At 35.1% G+C, this 21,871-nt stretch overlaps 1 protein-coding gene across 8 annotated transcripts in view; it reads right to left on the bottom strand.

The window, feature by feature from the left end:
* The window catches only part of LOC145670290 (bridge-like lipid transfer protein family member 3B), a 549,193-nt gene that overhangs the window by 271,267 nt on the left and 256,055 nt on the right, over positions 1 to 21,871 (bottom strand). For all 8 annotated transcript variants that reach the window (XR_014128253.1, XM_081738747.1, XM_081738745.1 and 5 more), the window contains one exon: positions 11,437 to 11,612. Coding sequence is in view for 7 of the 8 variants with exons in the window: in XM_081738747.1 (XP_081594873.1) it covers positions 11,437 to 11,612 (176 nt within the window). In the remaining variant the exon portion in view is untranslated. The remainder of the gene's footprint in view (positions 1 to 11,436; positions 11,613 to 21,871) is intronic.

Raw genomic sequence — 21,871 nt, 5'->3', positions numbered from 1 at the left:
ACTGCTATTCACTACAGAAAATCACACTTATTTTCTTAAAAAATATTTGTAAATCACTACTGCAATATGTTGTATTTCAAATTGACGAAATGCTTTATTATCGCTTCACTTTTTCGAACAGCGGAAGAAATAGAGGAAAATTATGAGAAAATAGAAGAAATTATAGACATGGACAAGAGAGAGGTGCATGCGTAATTGTAATGGGAGATTTCAATGCAATTGTGGCAGAAAAACAGGACGGTAGTATCGTAGGCAAATATGGTTTCGGTGAAAGAAATGAAAGGGGAGAGCGACTGATGAATTTCTGTAGACAGGATTCACTAGTAATTGGGAACACTTGGTTCAATCAGCACAAGAGAAGAAGATATACATGGAAATCACCAACAGACAGCGGAAGATACCAGATAGATTATGTTATGATTCATGACAGGTATCGGAATAGCTTAAAGAACGCGAAGACCCTTCCCGGGGTTGATATTTTCTCTGATCATAATCTGGTGCTGGCCGAAGTAGATATTCAACTGAAAAATGTAGCCAGAAGAAAAGTAGGCAACAAAGTGTTGAATATTGAAAAGTTGAAAAACGAGGAAGTAAGAAATCCTTTCATTGAAAAATTCGAAGAAAAATATTCAAACGAGGAAAGAATAGGGCGGGTAGTAACGCACGGTGGGGATATATTAAAGTTTGCTTTCAGCAGGCTGCAGAAGAAGCAGTAGGTTACCGCGAACACAAAATGGCTAAGAAACCATGGTTTGATGGGTTTAATGAAAAACTTTGTAAAGGCATTAGATAAAGGGGATTATGCATTCATGTATTTATGTAACAAAATTTGAAAACTTAGTTTGGAAAAAGTAAAAGCACGCGTCTTTATTGGGTCACAAATTAGAGAACTTCTTAAAGATAGCAACTTTGAAACAGTCTTAAGTGACAAGGAAACGGCAGCTTGGAGTTTATTTAAAAATGTAGCCACTGGTTTTCTTGGCAATTTCAGAGCTGAACATTACAGAGAACTTATTCAAGATCTAATGAACACTTATGAACAGCTTGGATGCAATGTGTCAATAAAAATGCACATTTGGATTTCTTCTCGCCTAATTGTGGGAGTGTCAGTGACGAGAATGGAGAACGCTTCCATCAGAACATTTCAGTGATGGAGCACAGGTATAAAGGAAAATGGAGTGCAGCACTGTTAAGTGATTTTTGTTGGATGATAAAAAGGGATACTAACGAAACAGAATACAGGAGACAGGCAAACAAGAGACGTTATTAAGATTGACATTTATATTAATATTTATTTATTTATTTATTTATTTATTTATTTAGTCTTATTTTACATGGCGAAGTTAAGGCTAATGATGCCTTGTCTCCCACTTGACCATGCAATGATCATGATCATGTAACACAATAATAATATGAATAAACATATAAAACACTCCCAATCACACACATACACACACATACATACACACATGCATCACATCACCTGCACACATGGATTATAACAAATAACTACATAATATAGTTACCTTCATTTAGTGAACAAAAAAGAGCAAATAAAAATCAGCATTTATTCAGATATTAGTAAGCCTTGATAGGAGGATCTGCTCAACCGACTTCTTAAATAGTTTGATTGTCTGAGATTGCCTTGTGTTGAATGGGAGGTCATTCCACGCACAGATAGTGGATGCAAAGAACGCATTTGAGTAGAATTTTGACGAATGTAGGAGAGAAAGGAAGGAGTTTATTTACACCTGATCTTGTATTGTGATCGTGGTGAGCATTTAGTGGTTGCAGGCGTTGAACTAAGTAGCAAGGTTGTTCAAACCGCAAAGCCTTAAAGAGAAGTGAAGCCGATGCAAATAACGCCTATCGGCAAGTTTCAAAAGGCCCAGCTTTCTGTTGTATGGAGTTAAATAATTTGATCGTTTGAGATTATAAGCAAACCGTATACACGCATTTTGGATACGTTGCAAACGATACGCTAATTCTTCATTTAAGTCTGACAGAGCTACATTGCAATATTCAAGGTGAGGAAATATTAGAGATTTTACAAGTAGTAGCTTTGTTTCAGTGGGTAGAATTTTCTTTAGTCTAGTGAGTGAATGCAAAGACCAGAACGCTTTCTTACATACAGCGTTAATGTGAGGTTTCCACTCAAGATATTGATCTATTATTACCCCGAGATTTGTAAAAGTTTCAGAAAATGGAATAATTGTTCCATTTATCTGTACTGTTCGTATATTCGAACGGTGTATTTGTATGAGTCGTTTAGAGGAGACGCAAATGCACTTCGATTTAAGTGCATTTATGGTTAACCCATTTTCTTTTGCCCACAAGTAAATCCGATGCAAGTCGTCATTTATTTGTTGAATTGAATTGCTCAAGTTTTCGGGTAGACCTGAGGTATAGATTTGAAAATCATCTGCGTATAGGTGATACTTGCAGTATTGTAAGACAGAAGGAAGGTCGTTAATGTACAGACAGAATAGGAGAGGGCCAAGGACGCTTCCTTGAGGGATGCCGTGAGTGAGATTCCGTAGTGCAGAAGAAGTATCGGCTACGGTTACAAATTGCTTCCGTCCCTGTAAATAAGTTTTAACCCATTTTACAGCACCATTGGAGAAGTTAAATTTCGTCGCCAATTTATGGAAAAGAGTCTTATGTATAATTGATTGAAAAGCTTTAGAGAAATCTAGTAGAGCAAGAACAGTTACTTGCTTTCTATCCATTGCTAGTCTAATGTCGTCAGTGACATAAGTAACAGCTGTAGCAGTACTGTGGTACTTCCTGAAGCCTGATTGAAATGGATCAAAAAAATTGTATTTCATTAGATGGGTTCGAATTTGATCACTAACAATGTATTCTAATGCCTTTAAAAGAGCAGGTAAAATACTAATTGGCCGAAAATCATTAATACTTGTGATATTACTTGTTTTGGGGAACGCTAGGACTTCAGCTGTTTTCCAAGCAGATGGAAAAGTGCCGCTTATAAGATAACGGTTGAAAATGTTAGTGATGGGATTTAGTATAAAAGGCAAAATTTTTAAAATAAATTCAATACTAATTTGATCAGCTCCAGTAGCATTTGATTTTATTCTATTCTTAGAATCTATTCTATTCTTATATTCTTAGAATCTGCATTACTTAAAAACTTAATGTCACAAAAATTGTTATTAACCCTTTACTGTTTTTTGTTACCATATGGTTACAAAATAATCGAACTTGTCTAACGTGAACGCTAATTCAATATTCCGTTGTTGGTCATTGTTACCATATGGCTGCACCTTTCCGCTTCGTACGCTGACTCGTTCTGACACCTTGTAGTGGGTTCGGGTAACTTTATGTTGGAAAGATGTGTTGTGTTTGTTAGTAGAAGCCAGAATTCACAGAGGGTGAAGAGGAAATATTCCTGGTTGTTAGGTAAGCAACAGTAATTTTGTTTTGTTGACTTCTAGTTGTTTATAAAGCCTAATTGAAAGATTTTAAATTTAATTTTATCAATTATATCAATTTATGAGTACGTTTAGGGTTGTTAAACCTCGTGTAACCATATGGTTACATTGTTCAATGAGGGAATAAAATTATATTATTTATTGAACTGTATTCTTCGCGATTTTATGTACAAGTGTATTTACTGAATTGTTTATATTCATACATGAAAGAAATGCTTTATGTGTCTTTACTCTGTGAAATTTTCCATATTACAGTTTGGTTCATCAATTTGTTTCATTAAGGCTTGTCCATTTTCATTTTCGGCTTTCGTAAATCTAGTGAACTGTGATCAGGGGCGTTGTCAGTAAAGGTTTTGTTGGTATTACACCATTTCTAATAATACTTTTATATAGGATATCGTTAAATGTAAATGTGTTTTAGGTACAATTTGTGTACCCCTTTTTCTTTTACCCAGATTTATCCTGAACGCTGATCTATGAGAAATAAATTTATAGCTTACTGACTTATTATATTTTTTAGTATGTTCATTTCAGAGGTCAGTTCGTCGTCGCTCAAAATGGATGGGGATGGTATCTGGGTCAATGTGTTTTACGAGAAAGTCTTAAGGAGCAACAGCTGTCATATCCGATTCATCGCAGTTGCCTGACATTGATTCGTCCGAATCCGATGAAGACCTAAGTTCCTCAAGATCAAGATTATGTACCTGACAGTGAGGTATGTTGAATCATTTAGCACCTATATATGTTTATGCATCTCGTAGAAGTATTCTGCTGTTGCAAATTTTCTTTGTGTTGCTGCTAAATTTTAGCATATTATATGCTTGATATTGAATATACATTTCAAAACTACTAGTGGAAAGAAAGTGGATAAAAACCCTTCCCTTTTTGTTTCCTACATTTTCACTATTCTCGTCTTTTGGCGTAATATCTATAACTTGCTACTGGTATTCTCAGTAAATTCTATGTAACATAATACAATTTTAAATCACGTTCTTTGAATCCTGATATTCACCAAAACCTATTTCATGTTTGAAGGTTTTACTTCATAAAAGAAAAACATCGAAAAATATCTGATTTAGAATAATTTTACCTTTGTTTCTTTTTTCAGAATAATATCATTCCAAAAGGCCCTACATCTCTACCGGATGACATAACCGATTCTGATGCTGACTCTGAAGTTTCAAAGAAAAAATGCATGTTTAGTGCCTAGCCATTATCAAACGATAAAACAAACATATAGGGGCAGTGGATAAATCAAATATGCTAACTATAATTTATCGTACAATGAAAGCCAAACATTGGTACCTCAAAATCTTCGGCTACATCCTGGACTTGGCTGTAGTAAACAGCTGACTGATATGCAGGAGAGACCGTAAAATGGTTAGAGAATTACATATACGGTTGAAGGTATATCGTTCTGATATTACCTACGCACTTGCTACGTGTGGGAAACCAAAGAGAGGATGGTCCTCTGTAGAATCGACAATAGAACCGCAAGGAAAGACAGGTCAACAACTGAAAACTTCGCCCGAGTGATGATACTACAACAGATAATATACCCCACTGGCCTATCCATACGTCTAAAGGAAGGTGCCGGTTTAGAAATATGGTACTAGTCGAATTACGTGCATGAAATGTGATGCAAGGTTGTCTTTTACTGAAATAAAAACAAAAACTGCTTTCTGGTATTCCATTCGTAGAAACTAACTATACTGCTCTAAAAAAAATTATTATATGGTAAAGAAATATGTCCATAAGCACTACATTACAGTGCAAGAAAACATCCAATAACATAACCATTATTTGTAATTTATTTAGTCCAAATAAATACACTGTCATTTTTATACTAACTTGCACGCAAAAAAGTCACCATCATTTCTTGACAAGTGGCTGTAAGTTGTAATTATATGCCCCAGATATTTGATAACATGACTATTTAGGTGCTGTAACACAAAAGTATTGTTAGTAATTAAACATGGTTTAAAATATATTCAGTATTTTGCAACTGGACTCTTATATCAATTTACTATCGTACTGCTCTAGTAGAAATGGTTTTTACATAACAAGCACACCATATTGACCAATGTTACCATATGGTTACAACTATGAATACAGGCATATTGTACAATGTAACCATATGGTAACAATTCATAACTCGAAGAGTTTTGGCGGGAAAATTTTCAAAATCAGTAGAGATGATATAGAGTGCCTATATATCATCCTGTACAAGTTTGAGATTTTTTGGTCAACTGTAAGTCATAGTGAGCAGTAAAGGGTTAAGATCATCTGCAGTAAATTTATTGTTAGCCATATTTTGTTTCCTACTGTTCTTGATCCCTAATATATTTAACTTTTTCCAGAAAATTTTCGAGTTACCAGTGCTGTTCGCTATTCCATTTTGGCTTTCCTAATTAAGTGTGTACATCTATTTCGTAAGATTTTGTATTTTTCAAAGCAGTCATCAGCTTGTACTGGATTATCTTTACGAGATTTCGTGTATTGTCTATAAGAGGAATCGCGTTTAGCCATTAAATTTAGAATTTCTTTAGTTATCCACGGGGAAGAGGGTCGCAATACTTTGCGTTTAATGAGTGGAGCATGCTTATTAAGTAGTGTTAATATCGTGGTATTAAAGAAATTAAGTTGTTCGTCTATAGACGGAGAATTGTAGATTACCTGCCAAGGAATATTTGCTGCATCAAAGAAAAGGGCAGCTTCATTTATTTTATTTAAGTTCCTATACGAAATAAATTTTGACTGTCTCTTCGGAGTGTGTATAGAGTAGCAGGCGAACACTAGACCGTGGTAAGATATACCCGGAATTGGTAATTGTCCATAGTGAACATTTTTTTTGCGGATCATTAGTTAAGATGAGATCGAGTAGTGAATGTGATGTAGCAGTATGGAAAGTGGGATTTAGAGTGCACATTGTTAGGTTAAGGCCGGATAAAACATCATGAAATGTTTCAGTTTCACTGTTCGACTTTAGCATGTTAAAATTAAAATCACCGATAACTAAACAATTTTCATAAAAGGGCAAGTATTGCACTATTTCATCTTCGAAATTTTTAAAATTTGCTTTTGGCGGCCTGTACACCGAACAAATTAGAATTTTCTTATTCCAGAAACTACATTCAATAATGATGTACTCTGTACAGAAGCTGTATTCGTGTGGTGACATAGCCAGAATTTTAATATCCACGTCATCCCTCACATAAATACCAACTCCACCTGCGCCTTTTTGCGTTCTGTCGTTTCTTATGAACTGGTAATCCGGTAACTCATACAAGCTGCTATTCAAGCTTGGCTTTTCCCACGTTTCGGATACCAAAATCAAGTGCAGACTATTTTGAGGGAGAACAATATTTTGAAATTCATCGAAAGAGCTTAGAAGGGACTGTGCGTTGAGGTGAATTACATTTAGGTTTGTCCCCGCTGCTGGTTTACCCAGTTCTGTTTACAATAAATGTACCGTCGGGGGCGAAGGAGGAAGAAGGGGCGGGGAGAGAGAGGGTGGAAAGTGATCTTCAGTCCCGTTAGGGGAGGAGTAGGTGCGGAATATATATTGTATACATAGGTAATTATTCAAGTCTTGGATAATTATGTATTATTGTATACATAGGTAATTGTGTCATAAATAAAAGAGGTAATTGTTGATTGTAAATGTCATTTTCGTGTTTGGCAACCCAAAAACAATAAAGAAAATGTATTCATTAACCCATAACATTAAATCATGAAAATTTTCTAGAACAGAGGGGGACTGGGCTTCCCTTAGATGCTTCAGGTTATGGGCGTGTGTTTCGGTTATACTTCGACATCAATGGTGACGTAATATACATAAAATGCAACGCTGCCAGACCTGTAAAAGTGATGAAGAACGACTGGAAGCCTTTGAAATGTGGGTGTGAAGAAGAATGGAAAGAATTAGTTGGGTCGAGTGGAAAACGAATGAGAGGGTGTTAGAAATGAAGGGGGAGAAAAGAACACTTCTAGATATTATTGATAAGAGGAAGAGAAACTGGTTGGGACATTGCTTAAGAAGAAATTATATCATGAGGGACGTTCTGGAGGGTATGGTGGCAGGAAAGAGAGGGAGGGAACGAAGGAGACTACAATTAATGGATGATATAAAAACAGAAAGATCATACGTGAAGACGAAGAGGTTAGCGGAGGACCGTGAAGTATGAAAGCTTCTCAGCTACGACAAGTGACCTGCCAATAAGGGCAAATACCTATGATGATGACGATTTTTGAGTTTAACTGACACTTTAGAACACAGGTTTCCTACAATTTTATGGTCAGTTTATTACTGCTGTATAATACCTGCGGCACTCATTTTTATTGTGCATAGTTCGAGGTCATATCTCCAATAAATGTTAGATTCGAACTCTGACGTGTGAGTAGTTCGGTTTCCACTTTTAAGTATATTCCATTTTTTTAAGAAGTTTATGGGGTTGAAATTAATTTTATTTTATTTTATTTACAACACAATTCCAGATACAGCTGAACGCGTTTACATTGGAATATTTAACAAATCTAGGAGATGAAATAATAATAATAATAATAATAATAATAATAATAATAATAATAATAATAATAATAATAATAATAATAATAATAATAATAATAATAGGAACAGCAACAAAATAATAATATGTAAGTGATAACAAGAAGGTTGACAATAGTTGACTAAAGTTTATCCAGCAAAATGACGTCGAAGTGCAGAGTTACTTGCAGCTTCAGAATTAAATAAATCTATGGTTGTATGTGACATTTCGTTGTATAGTTTAGGAAGCCTGTAGAACAGAGAACATTGAACTATTGAAAGTTTAGGTCGTACTGTATGAAAAAGATATATGTTGCGTGTTTGTCTGAAGGGGATTCGGAAATACAATTCTGAAAGTAGCGTTTTGGACCTGAGTTGACCATGTGTGAGTTTATACAGATATTTAAGGTCACTGGTATTATGACGAGTGTCAGGTAGTTGAATATTTAGTGTTTTTAACAGTTCATGTTTTGTCATCACACGTGTGCGAGGTGTTCTAAGGCGTACTATTGCAAGGAAGAAGTTTCGAACTGAGTTTAGCCAGGATAGGTTTGTAGAAGCTGCCATTGTCCAGTTAGGTGAACAAGATTCCAATTTAGGAGAAATTAGAAAGTTGTTAAGGAAGAGATGTTCCATATTTCTGTTAATCTGTACAAAAGTCCTAGAAGACGCATCGAGTGCTTAGTGATAGTGTTTATATGTTCTGTGAAAGTTAGTTTTGTGCCGAGATCCGTATGACTATTTACTCTCGTAATGGGCAAAACATTTATGTTGTATGAAGTGTTTACAATATTTTTCTTTAGGGAGATTGTCATGAATTTACTCTTATCGGGATTAACTTTTAGGAGCCATGTGTTACACCACGAGGAAAAACTATCTATGTTGTTTTGAAGTACGCCCCAATCTTCTATATTGTTCACTTCTCTGAAGATTTTTCAGTCATCTGCAAATAATAGGATTCTACTGGAATTTGAGTTGAAGCAACTCGGCAGGTCATCTATGTACAATATGAATAGAAGTGGTCCAAGTATACTTTCCTGTGTTACTCCGGAAGTTGATGGTAGAGGGTTAGAAATCGATCCCGCCAAGACAACTCCCTGGGTGCGACCTTGTAAGTAGCTATTCAACAAAGTTAAGAGTGGCTCATGAACATCAAATCTATTGGAGATTTTGTAAATTAGATATGAATGGTTAATGGTAATAAGAATGGTTATATATATTTATATATATATACTGATTTTCTTCTAACCTAATGCCGCCAAAGCACTAAAGCGCCCATGGTAAGTTCATATCAATACTCTAATTCAGGTAAAGGGCAATCTGTCATTCAACTGAAATGTAAATCATATACATACGTTTTTGCTGGATTATCGTAAGCGCCTTCATCACGAGAGACCTGATCTCGTGTCTCAGTAGGTGTTCAAGTAGTTCGAATCCCACGTCTCCCGTTTACTAAGTCAAGTCTTATAAAGTTTTGGCTCGAAAGGAACACTAATTTCAAACCAACTAAGCAAAATATTACAATACATGGTTAATCATAATGCCGATAATCTTAGAACTAAAACAAAATTTAAAGATAACTTTTTCTTTTTTAACTTTTGACTCATTTGCTATACTAGTCAACTCAAGTTAATAGATAATCTTTCTTCTAATACATTTTAAAAGTAACTGAAATATGGATAAGTTTCGGTACATTTTACGCACATTAAAGGAAAACACATATCTCCTTTAAGCAGAAGACAATGCAAGGTGAATTATGGCTAAACGAAATGGAAGGTAAATGTATAAATATGTAAATGTGTATAAATAGGGCATGAATATTAGAAACAATATTCTGAGGTTTAAATTCGTTATTCTTTTTTCTATTTTAAAACTTTGTTTAAGCTGTTTTCTTCATGATCGTATTTAAAATTATTAGTTTTTATTTTTTTATTTTATTTTATTTTTTAACCAAAGAAATCGTTTCAAATAGGAGACTAAATATGCATTAATATGAGATTTGAATGTTGGTCAGAAGAAGCAAGTTGCGTGTAATCAGAGTAGATTTATTATGTTGCATACAATGTGTACCAAACGCGTCTTCGACACGGTTCAATTCCTGGTAGGAGTCCGGGTGCAACTCAAGACTCTACGCTAAGCTGTAAGTCTATATCTTCTCACTGAAAACGAATGACTCAACGAACATTCGTTTGCTTCTGAAATGATCCAAATTTAATCCATACCAAACTTGAAATGCCTCATGAAGTATCCCTATTTTAGAAATTAATAAACATATTAAAATGTACAAGAAACTGACCTAGATAGCTTTCTACTGTTAGTTATGTCTTATGTCTGTTTCGAGTTAATAAGTATTATCTTATTGGGTGTGTAATTAGATAAATTTTACACAATTAATTGTAAAATTAGAATGCAAGAAAATGGTTTAGCAGTGTTGGCAATATCAACTGTTTTCCACTGAACCAGGCAATTTATCTTCTTGAGTAATTTGAATTGTTGATTAATTCGAGTGAATAAACTGTTGGAATTCAATATCAATACATATATATATGAGAATATTCTTATTCTGTTATTACGTATTATTATATTTCTGTTATTACATCTTTCGGTGTAAAATGACCAAATGTTGTGTCTGGAACTATACGTATAATTATATAAAATTAAAGAAATATACTGGAATTATGATTCTGCAACGAATTTGTTGTTTTGTTACCTGAGTTTTACTTACTAATTCACTAGAAAATGTATGTTGACAAAACAAGACTCAGATCTTAAATGTGAAAATGGCATTTACAAAAAGCATTGACGTAATTTTTCTCGTGACATCATGGGATGACAACCTTGAAGATAGTTTACTTGGATTCAGCATCCCCAAATTGCTAGGAAAAGTATGATCAGAAATTATTCGAAGCGTAGTCACGATTTACTAGTGGCATGATCATTAGTTCCTTTAATTGCGTATTTTCTTCTTAGCTTCTTAAAACATCATTTAATTTTATATTAAGATTTCACCTCAAATAACATGCCACTGAAGACCTCCTGGCGATTTTAGGTATAGAAGATTCCACATTCAGACTCAGAGGTTTGTTTCCTTATAATGTACAATAATCTGCGTATATATTTTCTTCAAACGATGTAAGCTTGTACCGTTTAGAAAGGACGATCTTTATGGGCTTATTTTACATAGAAATCTTCGAAAGGTGGCACAATAAGTCATGTCTTTTCGATGGCCACGCAGCCATATTAGTACTATGCCACTCCTTTCATCCATAATTTTGTCGCGTTACAAGGGATTACAATTTACACTTTTCATTAATATCTTAGCAAAGAAAAGTTTATTTATAACCATAGAAAGATTTATAATTATACTAACACTGATGAATTAACAGAAAGCAATAATTAATATACACCAAGAAACATACAACCAAAACTTAAACTTACCCTCGGTAAAATAGCATCTATCTTAACATCGACATAAACCATTGTAGGTGGTGACGCACTTTTAGCAGTTAAGGACTTATGCAAGTTCAATCCAAAGGAATTCAACCACAGAACGGAGAACATGTCAAAATATATTTGAATAGGTTTCACCTGGACGTAAAATTTCGGAGGTGGCACTAGTGAAAAAAAAAAAAAAAAAATCGAGAGAGGCGATTATTAGAAAATAATTACTAAGATTCATTTACTGCAATAAAGACAACAAAAGAACCATTTTATATATAAAACAAAGAAGTTCAACTTAATGCGACTTTGCATATCAACAATGCGCTTAACTGATTGCTTCAAAGCTAGTTTTTGTTCTTTAAATTTTGCTTCTACTTGTTCCCCTCCTACCTAATGAAGTGATTCAATGTGTATGTATGTGACTACACATTTTCTGTTAATTCATCTACCTAGCTATCTACACACAGAGAGAAGAACTTAATTAGTATCAAGGTCTTAATTAGGCTCGTATTGTAGACAGTCTTTAAAAAAATTGAAAGTGGTGATCTCTGATACAGATTCTAAATAACTGCTTTTGGTTTGAAAATCGTCGAGTGTTAAATTAATCCGTTCACTGCTTCATAAATTGGGGAATGTAACGTCTGTCACAATATTAATAATGATAACTAAATTCAGAATCCTCTATTAAATATTGAAATTTGCAACTTGATCGGCAACAGATCTGAAAGCTCTATACAGGCCGAAAGTCGATCTTTTAAAAGGGAATATAGCCATTTTTATTTTCTAAACAACTGAATATGCCTCTAAATCTGCAAAACACACAACGAAATGGGAACTTTTGGTTTCAAGAAATTCTTTTTTGCATAATATATTTCTTTTTGCATCTATAATGACATAGAAATATATGCTTTGCTTAACTGTTTTCGTCGAATTTTCTAAACTTTTTCGAAGACAAAAGTCAGTGTTTGTGCAAAAAGGCTTGAATGGATGCAGATTAGTTTCCTTGCATCCGTTTCGAATCTGAAATGAAGCCTACCATGTTCCATTTCGTTCATAATACTTTCAGAAATTATGTATAATCAAGAAAATCAATAATTTTACCTTTGTGTAACCTGGCAGAACCAGAAGTGAGTTAAATATTAGGATTGAAATAAATAAAAATGCACAAAGTTACGTAAAGTAATTAATTTTATTATACATAATTTGCATAAATCATATGAAAACTTACAACATAAATCGGTCGCAATAAGAAGCAACTTCAAGAAAATTTGAAAGCCTACTATGTTGCTTTAAAACTTCGCCCTTGCGTTTGAACAGACTATTTTTGATTTGTTACAGAAACTGAAAATTCCACGATTTAATACAGCATTTAGAGTTTCCTTATCACTGATTTTAAAATTTTGACAAAAAGTATGTTCCTCAACTTTAGAAAGGATAAACAACTGGTAAAAGGTTTTCCTTCCAGCCTTCCTTCCTACTCTATTGGTCACAGTGCTTTAGGGTTCCATGTCCAGTAGAAAAGAATCGACTGCAATATAGTACACAGTCCTAACTTTCAAGTATAGGTCTCGTTATATGTACGGTATATATACTTCCTCGATCCTGATAAAGGACCATGGGCCCGAAGGGGGAACTCACGAAAATGTATAATGTATATTTCCAGCACTTGGACCCGGGATGGCACTTTTTCTCATTTCACCAGCTCCACCGACACATGCAAGCTCTATCATTTGTAGGGGGCACAGTACCGTGCTCTACACTTTCGGCCTGTAACAGTGTACTACTAATGCACAATGTGGAACTGTTCTACTTACAAACGAAAATAGCTTACTTAACAATAGCAATGTCTGGTGGGATGAGGAAAACACCCATACAGGATTGCATGCATGAAAATTGGATGGAAAGTGCCACATGATCAGATACTAAGCACAAGAGTTAGTAACCCCACTTTAGCCAATGAGTGACTGCTCTGCCGTCCTTTCTATAGTATAATTACTGGCAATGATCGTTGCTCTGGTAACAGACAAGGTTGCCACTTTTAGGGCCTGTAATATTTTATTCATTTCTTAAGCTGCGACCACGATTAATTGATATTCCAATAAAAACCTTAAGATGCGCCGATATTGCGTACAAGTTAGTATTATTTAAATTCAGTAATTTTTAATCTAAAATCTGGTGTACTAGTTGTTGTACTGTTGTAAGCTTAACTACGTTGTAGTTACAGAGTTGAAGCATACTGGTAATCAAGAGAAGTTAAAAACTGGCGAAAAGGGCACTACTCTTCTGATAGTGGCTGTTTTTGGAAGAAATTCAGCTTCGTCACGCATTTTTAAGTTTCTCTCATATTTCAGTTAGTGCCATAACGTAATTCTGAATGATATAAATTGCCAGCAAAACTGGGTGCTTGGGTATTATGCTACTTGTTGTATTATGATCATAAATAATTAAGAGTACAATCGTATGGTAAATATTTGAAGCGTATTTGACGCAAATAGTCAGATTTGAATTTTACACTAACTATATTTTCCACTAACATCTTTATATTTGTTTAAATGGAACCTCTAATTACAAAACTGATCAAGAGATGAGGTTAGCATCTTATTTGTTGAGTCCAAACTGTAAACATCAAACAGAGAAGTAATTTTATCCTCATTAGGAGATAAATATTCGTTTATTACCATTAATAATCAATGACACACCGAAATACTCAATTTGAATTCATATTATATTAAAACAGATATCCGAGCCTGCAATAATTTCACTAAATTTTAACTATCCGTATGCCTCAATGACACTACAAATAGGTGGTATAATTTCAAGGAAAACCCGTTCTTTCAGCACGCTTCGTCGTGTTAAAAAGTGGTTGAGAACCACGATGGGAGAAGAACGACTCTCAAGTTTATGCCTTCTTAGTGTTCATAGGGCACAGGTACGAGTAGAGAGATCCAGTTTTCTAAATAAGGTACTGGATATTTTTGCAACCGACAAAAGAAAAATGCAATTCGTTTTTTCAGAAAACTATTAGAACAATCCTTATATCTCAGACACTTGAAGAAATGTGATTATACGTCATTTTTCAATAACGTTTATTTATGTCTAGAAAAAAAAATGGATTCTCTGCACCAAAATATGTAAAGTGGATGACCCACCATGTCATAGTCTACTCGATGGTATATTCATATGTGAATTACGACATGCTTCACCACCCAGTTTTGCTATGGAGAATTTACTTACTGGACATAATTTTATTGATAAATGAAACATCATTTTTCCTTCAAGTGTCTTATATTATTTTCCAAAAGAACAGTAATTTGCTGTTTGCTTTTAATTATATATTAAAGTCTTAGTAAGAAAAGTTTTGTGTGAGACAGACAAATGCAAATAAGGCGTAAAGGAGGTGGTAAAGGAGGGAGGGCCTTTTTTCACCAATGAGAGTCATAAAAAAAATAAAAGTGTAATGGAAGCAAGTAAATCGTATAAATATGAAGCTCGAACAGTAAACTTTACTTTTGTGTAAGATATATGTGGAAAACTGTGGAGAAGGTCAAAAAGAACTCCGGAAATAAGGCATTTTTCTTGATATTTTGCCTTTTTAGACGTTTTTGGCATTTTGGGTACTTTTCTATGAAGTGATTGATGAACCACACGACACACATACTTGTTTACAAGCTTAGCTACTCTAGTTTTTACACAAAAGTATATATAATGGTTCATCAAGCGCTTCATAGAAAAGTATCCAAAAAATGTGCCAAAAACGCCTAAAAAGGCAAAATATCAACAAAAATACCTTATTTTCGGAGTTCTTGCTGTAACTTCCAACTTTTCACATATATCGTACACAAATGTAAAGTTTACTGCTTGAGCTTCATATTTATATAATTTCCAGTGACAGCTTTATTTTTTATGACTCTCGTGGACGAAAAATGTCTGTTATCAATCCACTTTATATATTGCCAAATAAAGCATCTATGTCATTATAGTTTTAACGTTAACAATATATTTCTATTAATGAAAATTGGAGATTTCAAGATTGAAAGACAGATGATTAACAGAGATCAGGTATGCAAATGATACGGTTATAATAGCTAAAACCAAAGAGAGGCTACAGGAGATGATTGACAAAATAGTTCACACTAAAACTATATGGAATGGAAATCAACATTGAAAAGTCGAAAGTCATGAGAATATTCCGTGGGAACACATCCTTACCGATCAGAGTAGAACAAAGAGAACTCGAAGAGGTTGATAATTTCAAGTATCTGGGAAGTATTTTGACGAAAGATGCTTATTGCACCAAACAGATCAGATCAACAATTGCCATAGCTAAAGAAGCATTCAACAAGAAAAGATCACTCTTAACTAGCAGGGTCAATACTGGACTTAAGAAGAAGTTGGTGAAGTGCCATATATGGAGCATTGGACCGTATGATTCAGAGACTTGGACACTACGGAAGTTAGAGAAGAAATATTTGGATAGCTTCGGACTGTGGTGTTGGAGGAAAATGGAGAAGATAAACTTGACAGAGAAAGCAATAAACGAAGATGTTCGAAACGGATAGGAGAGAAGAGGACACTTCTATCCAGCATCCTTCGTAGGAAGGCCAATTGGATTGAACACATCTTGCGAAGAAATTGTCTTCTTCGCAATGCTATAGAAGGAAATATGGAAGGGAAGTGAGGAATAGAAAGAAGATGAACACAGCTGATCGGTGATTTTGAGAAATAGAAGAAAAATACGATGGGGGTTTAAAAAGCAAGCTGAAGATCGAGAATATGGAAAGAATATTTCCAGGCCCAAATCTAAAATTGAAAAATAATCTCATTAGTCCCAGGACCTACCGAAAGGTAGAGTGCTCAATAATAGTAAGTCCTAAATGGGTTGAAATCTATGCTGTACTGTACACTGTAGAATAGAAAAACATAAGACTTGAAGAGCGTTGAAGAATGAGACGAGAAGTAAAAATTTTTCCTAGTTGGAAGAATTTCGTCCTATTCCCTGCACATGCTTCTCGACTAACAACTAATGTGCGTTATGGTTACTCTGCGAGAGGCATATGCAGTGAATAGGATGAAATTTTTCAATTAGCAAAAAAATTTTACCTCTCATTCCCCAACGCTCTTACAAGTCTATATTCGTGTCTATGGATGCACGATTTAAAAAAAAAAAAAAAAAAAAAGCAACCAGGGAGATCCTCACCCCCCAGAAAATTTTCCTCGGGCGCCCATATAAAGGACGCAAACACAAATCAATGAATCAATTAAAACTTCTTTTTCTACTAGATTTTCGATGTCGATTTGAAGCAAAATAAATAAATAAATAAATAAATAAAATAAATAAATAAATGTTTGAAATACAAGTTCCTTATTTCCTTCCTTCTAAACTTGTATCAAATGCTACTATTTTTCAATTCAAAAAATTCGACTTCCAAAATAGACAGATTATTTTTGGTAAAACTTGGAAGCCTTACATACAATTAACCCCTTGCACTACGAGTTATTTTCTGAATTTCCTGCCCCTAGATACCATTTATTTTTCTTTCTAATTTTTTTCAAAGGAAATTGTATAACTTTCAAAACATCAATATAGTAACCTTACGTGATGCTACAATAGTTTAAACTTTATGACGAGTGTAGCTCGTGATTGTGCGATTCGGCACCGGGAGGCCATGACGAGGTAGACTCGTCATTTTAGTCCAAGGGGTTAAATATGACAAATACGATGTTAATGTCATAATTTTGCTTCAACACAAACATATAAGCCGAGTAAATATCCTTGTACGATTTAACAGCTTTTCTCTTTCATATATATTCATTTGATTTCATTTAAATTTAAGTTTAGAATCCATTTCAATAGCGAGGCTATATACGACGTGGATCGACAGGTTAACGTAGTTTCCGAACCACAGGAGCTTCTGCCGGAAATCCAACTCGCGTTTCCGACGCCAAGGGCGTGTACGCTAACCGCTTAGATAAAAACGACTTTCATACATATTCATGTATAACGCCACAAATTTTCATAAATTTAAGAACACAATGTTCTTAAAATTAACTACATAAATCACCTAATTCTACCAAGTGTCGAATACTTGTCGAGAAAACATTTAGCCAAGTATCATAATCTCCAAAGGGGGCAGTCCTTCAAGCAGAATATTTTCATTATATCCTTCAAGCATCCATTTGGTATTGTTATTATCACAATTGACTCGGTGTTACGTTTCGTCGGGTAAGTCACTAAATGAGATATAAAGGAGGCATGAGGGGAAGAGAATAAATTCTGAGTAACATCATACTGAAGGATCTTCAGGCATTCTAATGTAATTATCTACGATTACTTCTACGATTACTGCACAGGTGTAATAATAAATGCAATTTAGGCATCTGTGACCGTCGGGTATGGAAGTTTATTTATATTAGGTGTCCCAAAAGTAATGGTGAAAATTGAAACCACACATTCCTGGCACCAAAACAAGCTAAAAATTTTATATGACATACAGTCTGGAAGTGGACAGGGGCGGAGCTAGACAGCTTCGAAAGTGGGACACTTCACACTTAACTACCGGGATAACGATAGGAGTTAGTAAGGGGGGTCAAAAATACATAACAATCATATCGGCTTGACCTGTTAAACGCATGTTTAAATGTTTGATATAAGTGTGCAAGGGATCCTCCACCAGCCCAAATGAAAATTTTAATAAAGAGAGAAAATGTGGAAAACGTATGCGACAACTTATACTCTTGTGAACAGTCACGGCGGAAATCTGCACCCATTAAGCTATTTGAGCGTTTCGTTAAAATTTTAATGCGACTCACGTCCCCTTAAAGTAAGAAAGGGCCATGCCAGCTCCGGAGTAATGTTGGTGCAAACAAAATCAATAGTGAAATCCAACAAGCTTCCTATCGTCGAATATAAATAGGAGCCGAAAGTATAGTGGCCTGACAACATAATTCTTGAAAGTTTAGTTTCTTGTCCAAGGAAAAATAACAATTTGAAACCCAGCAGAAGGAGATCTGAGATCATATTCATGATTTATGATATCACTGCATCGTGCCGTCGCCTTTGTAACAAGATTCTGTGGTTTATCATTGTTGCTTATCAGTGTTTGCTTTCATATTTCCGCAGTTGCCAGTTTCATCAGCCAAGAAGTCGAGCCGCGGTCAGTTATTCAAAGTTACAGTGTTAGGTAGTACATGTCCTTATCGTGTCGTTTCTAAAATTACCGTGGGAACGGAGGTGCTATTGTAACAAGTGAATTATAAATTCGGACTTCTTAAATGTACAGCATTGGTAAGTGAAAAAAATTAGTAAATTCTTTGTACGTAGATGTTTCTTTTAAATAAAACTGTGGCTGCTATTGAATCCGACTTCATGGTTTTCGTTGTATATTCATATACTACAATTGCTATTGCAGTAAGAACTAGATATACAATTAAATTTGGAATAAAATTACGTAAATGGAAATGAAATTCATTACACCACTTTCTGGTAGCAATATTAAGATATACTAATGATAATTTCTTTCCTGATCTTTTATCACCTTGAAACCATAATATGTAATTCCATTACCACCACCCTGTAGGCCTATATGTGCACACGATTTGCATAAATACACCCAATCTGGGTACATAGTTCGTGGACTACAAGTGCTTACTGATATTCATGTCCTTACGAAAAGATTTTATCGTGTTTGTTCCGGAGGGTATGCTCCCTTTCCCGAAAAATGTTTCGGGCTACGTGGAGGGTACGCTGTTTCGCAGCTAATCGTATTCCTTGTTCACGAATACTGAAACCGCCAGTGCTGGATTTAAATTAATTTATATGTAATTCTTTATCAACAAATTACAAATCTCAGCCATCCCAAGCCGAGATAATAAAATTGCCAATGATTGTTGTCGTTTATATCTATCTATCTATCTATCTATCTATCTATATATATATATATATATATATATATATATATATATATATATTGTTCGTAACATATACCCTCATTCTATATTACGTTCATTAAGGTACAATGTACGGAAAGGCTACTAAAGAAATGTGTGTTTTTATCCAAGATAATAGTGTGCATTTATTGTGAGAAAACAGTAGGCAACTGGGATAATGGTGCTTGGGGGGAGGAGAATTGAAAATCCGGGGCCAACACAATATTTCAGCCGGCAGGGCCAACCAGTAGCCAGTCCGGCTCTGTCCCCCAAACATCTTCTTGAGGATTCCAGGAATGCCTTTACGGCACGAGTAATGCAACGGTGTAATGTAGAGGGGCAAAATACGTATAGTGCAGTTGTGATCCTTGGATGACGACAAAATGACGGTCAAAGCAAAGCGCGCCTAGCATAGTTGTACAGTCATTCACATAAGTACCTAGACCCCTGACTGTTATAATTCCATTACTTTGGGGTCCAGGTCATTTGCAGTTATGAGAACGCCTAGACAGATGCAACCCAACTTACACGTAACTTTTCTCGGCACTGACAGCAGTTGGTAGCACCGAGTCAGGTGTTTATGCAAGTAAAATTGTGAGTAGATGACGCACGAAACATTCCTCCATTCTGAGATGAATCTCTCTGGTTCAGAGCGTGTTGTCCAATGAACATCATAAGTTAATCTCAATATTGCTGTGTATGTAATGTATTCTTTCATTATATACTGTATATTCAAAGAAATAAAAACACTGATCACCCATGAATTAGAAAATTCTTGAAAGTAGCTGAAAATATCAAATCTAGAACAACTGCTGGAAATAAGTTTGTAAATGACTGTCTCTATTGACAGACCTTCTCTAATTCTCCTTATTTCAACATCTTTTCCTTTCCAGTGAAGAGATCTTCCTTGTCACACTGAGTATGCATTGAAAGTGAAGTTGAAACAGAAACATTTGAAAAAGTTTCAGCGTGGTCGGGATTCGAACCCGAGTCTACCGAATAGAAGTTCAATTCGCTAACCACTCACCTACCACGCCACTTCATCTTCCACCCAAACTAATACCTAGTAAAATCGTTTCATGGAAAAATATAAACTGGGAATGCAATGGATATACCCGATTGCAATGAAATGAGCTGAGCGAGCTTAAACTACGTAATCATGACTTTTTCCCCATGTTAAGTCTATGGAAGCGTTTTTCGGTGATTATTCCTCGATGGTACATCGGATTTTTGATTTCGACCTATGTTCTCACTCAGCACGACATACTCTATCAGCGTGCTAAGTTTGGTTGAGATCGGCCAAACGCTCTAGGAGGAAGCGTTTTTCGGTGATTATTCCTCGATGGTACATCGGATTTTTGATTTCGACCTATGTTCACACTCAGCACGACATACTCTATCAGCGTGCTAAGTTTGGTTGAGATCGGCCAAACGGTCTAGGAGGAAGCGTTTTTCGGTGATTATTCCTCGATGGTACATCGGATTTTTGATTTCGACCTATGTTGTCACTCAGCACGACATACTCTATCAGCGTGCTAAGTTTGGTTGAGATCGCCCAAACGGTCTAGGAGGAGTTCGCGGACAACCAAACGGCTAACCCGAGTATAAGAGCTTCGCTTCGCTCAGCTCAACAAGATAGTAATGTTTGTGAGAGTGTCTTAATGACTTACTCGAGATTTCCCTGTTTAACTAAAAACAAGTTATATAGACGTTCCTTAATGAGGAAGATATCACGAAACTTTTTTCAAGTTGAGGCTACGTCATCGGTTTTATGGATGGTCCCGATTTACATTACATTTGTTCTTTACCATAACTTCTAATTTCCAAAGAAGAAAAGACAACAGAAATTATTTTCAGATTCTTTGAATTGTATCAACACGTGTAGAAATAGACTGTTCTATGTTTATGTTTCATAACTACTAGTTTATTTTCTTATAATCATATGAGGAATTAGTGACAAATTGAGCCGGTGGCACTAGCCGAGTGATCTCGGGCGTTCGGCTTCTGATCATGAGGCGCAATCCACTAGGAGGTCGAATTCCTCTGAAGGACAAGGTCGGAATTTTAACTGTCCTCAGTATTTCCGTGTTCATGTCCCTGTAGTGTTTGGAATACTTCAAAAGGATATGAGGTCCCAGTGGCGAACAATACTACGGTTGGAGCGATTTGTTTTTAAAAAATTGTGAAAGCAGGGAACTCCCATTGCAGCTCCGAGGCTTCAAATCCCGTCGTGACAATTATTATTTTTTCTGTATGGGAAGGTCATGCTTATGTAATTGGTATTGTAATTATGTTATTCCTTTATTATTATTATTATTATTATTATTATTATTATTATTACCACAGAAGGAGAGAAAGAGTAAGATAGTCGAAGGTGTTTATAGAAACAGAAAAGATATACAGTACGTCAGATGTTTCTTAGGTTTACACATGAACGCAATAATATTATTACGTTTATAAATTTACAGATAGAATTATCATTTTATGACAACAAGAAATGGAATAT

Source organism: Thermobia domestica, chromosome 14, assembly GCF_964235325.1.
Source record: "Thermobia domestica chromosome 14, izTheDome1.hap1.1, whole genome shotgun sequence".
Classification (NCBI taxonomy): Eukaryota; Metazoa; Arthropoda; class Insecta; order Zygentoma; family Lepismatidae; genus Thermobia; species Thermobia domestica.
The sequence above is the reverse complement of the archived record's forward strand: the minus strand, read 5'-3'. Positions and strand labels throughout refer to the sequence as shown.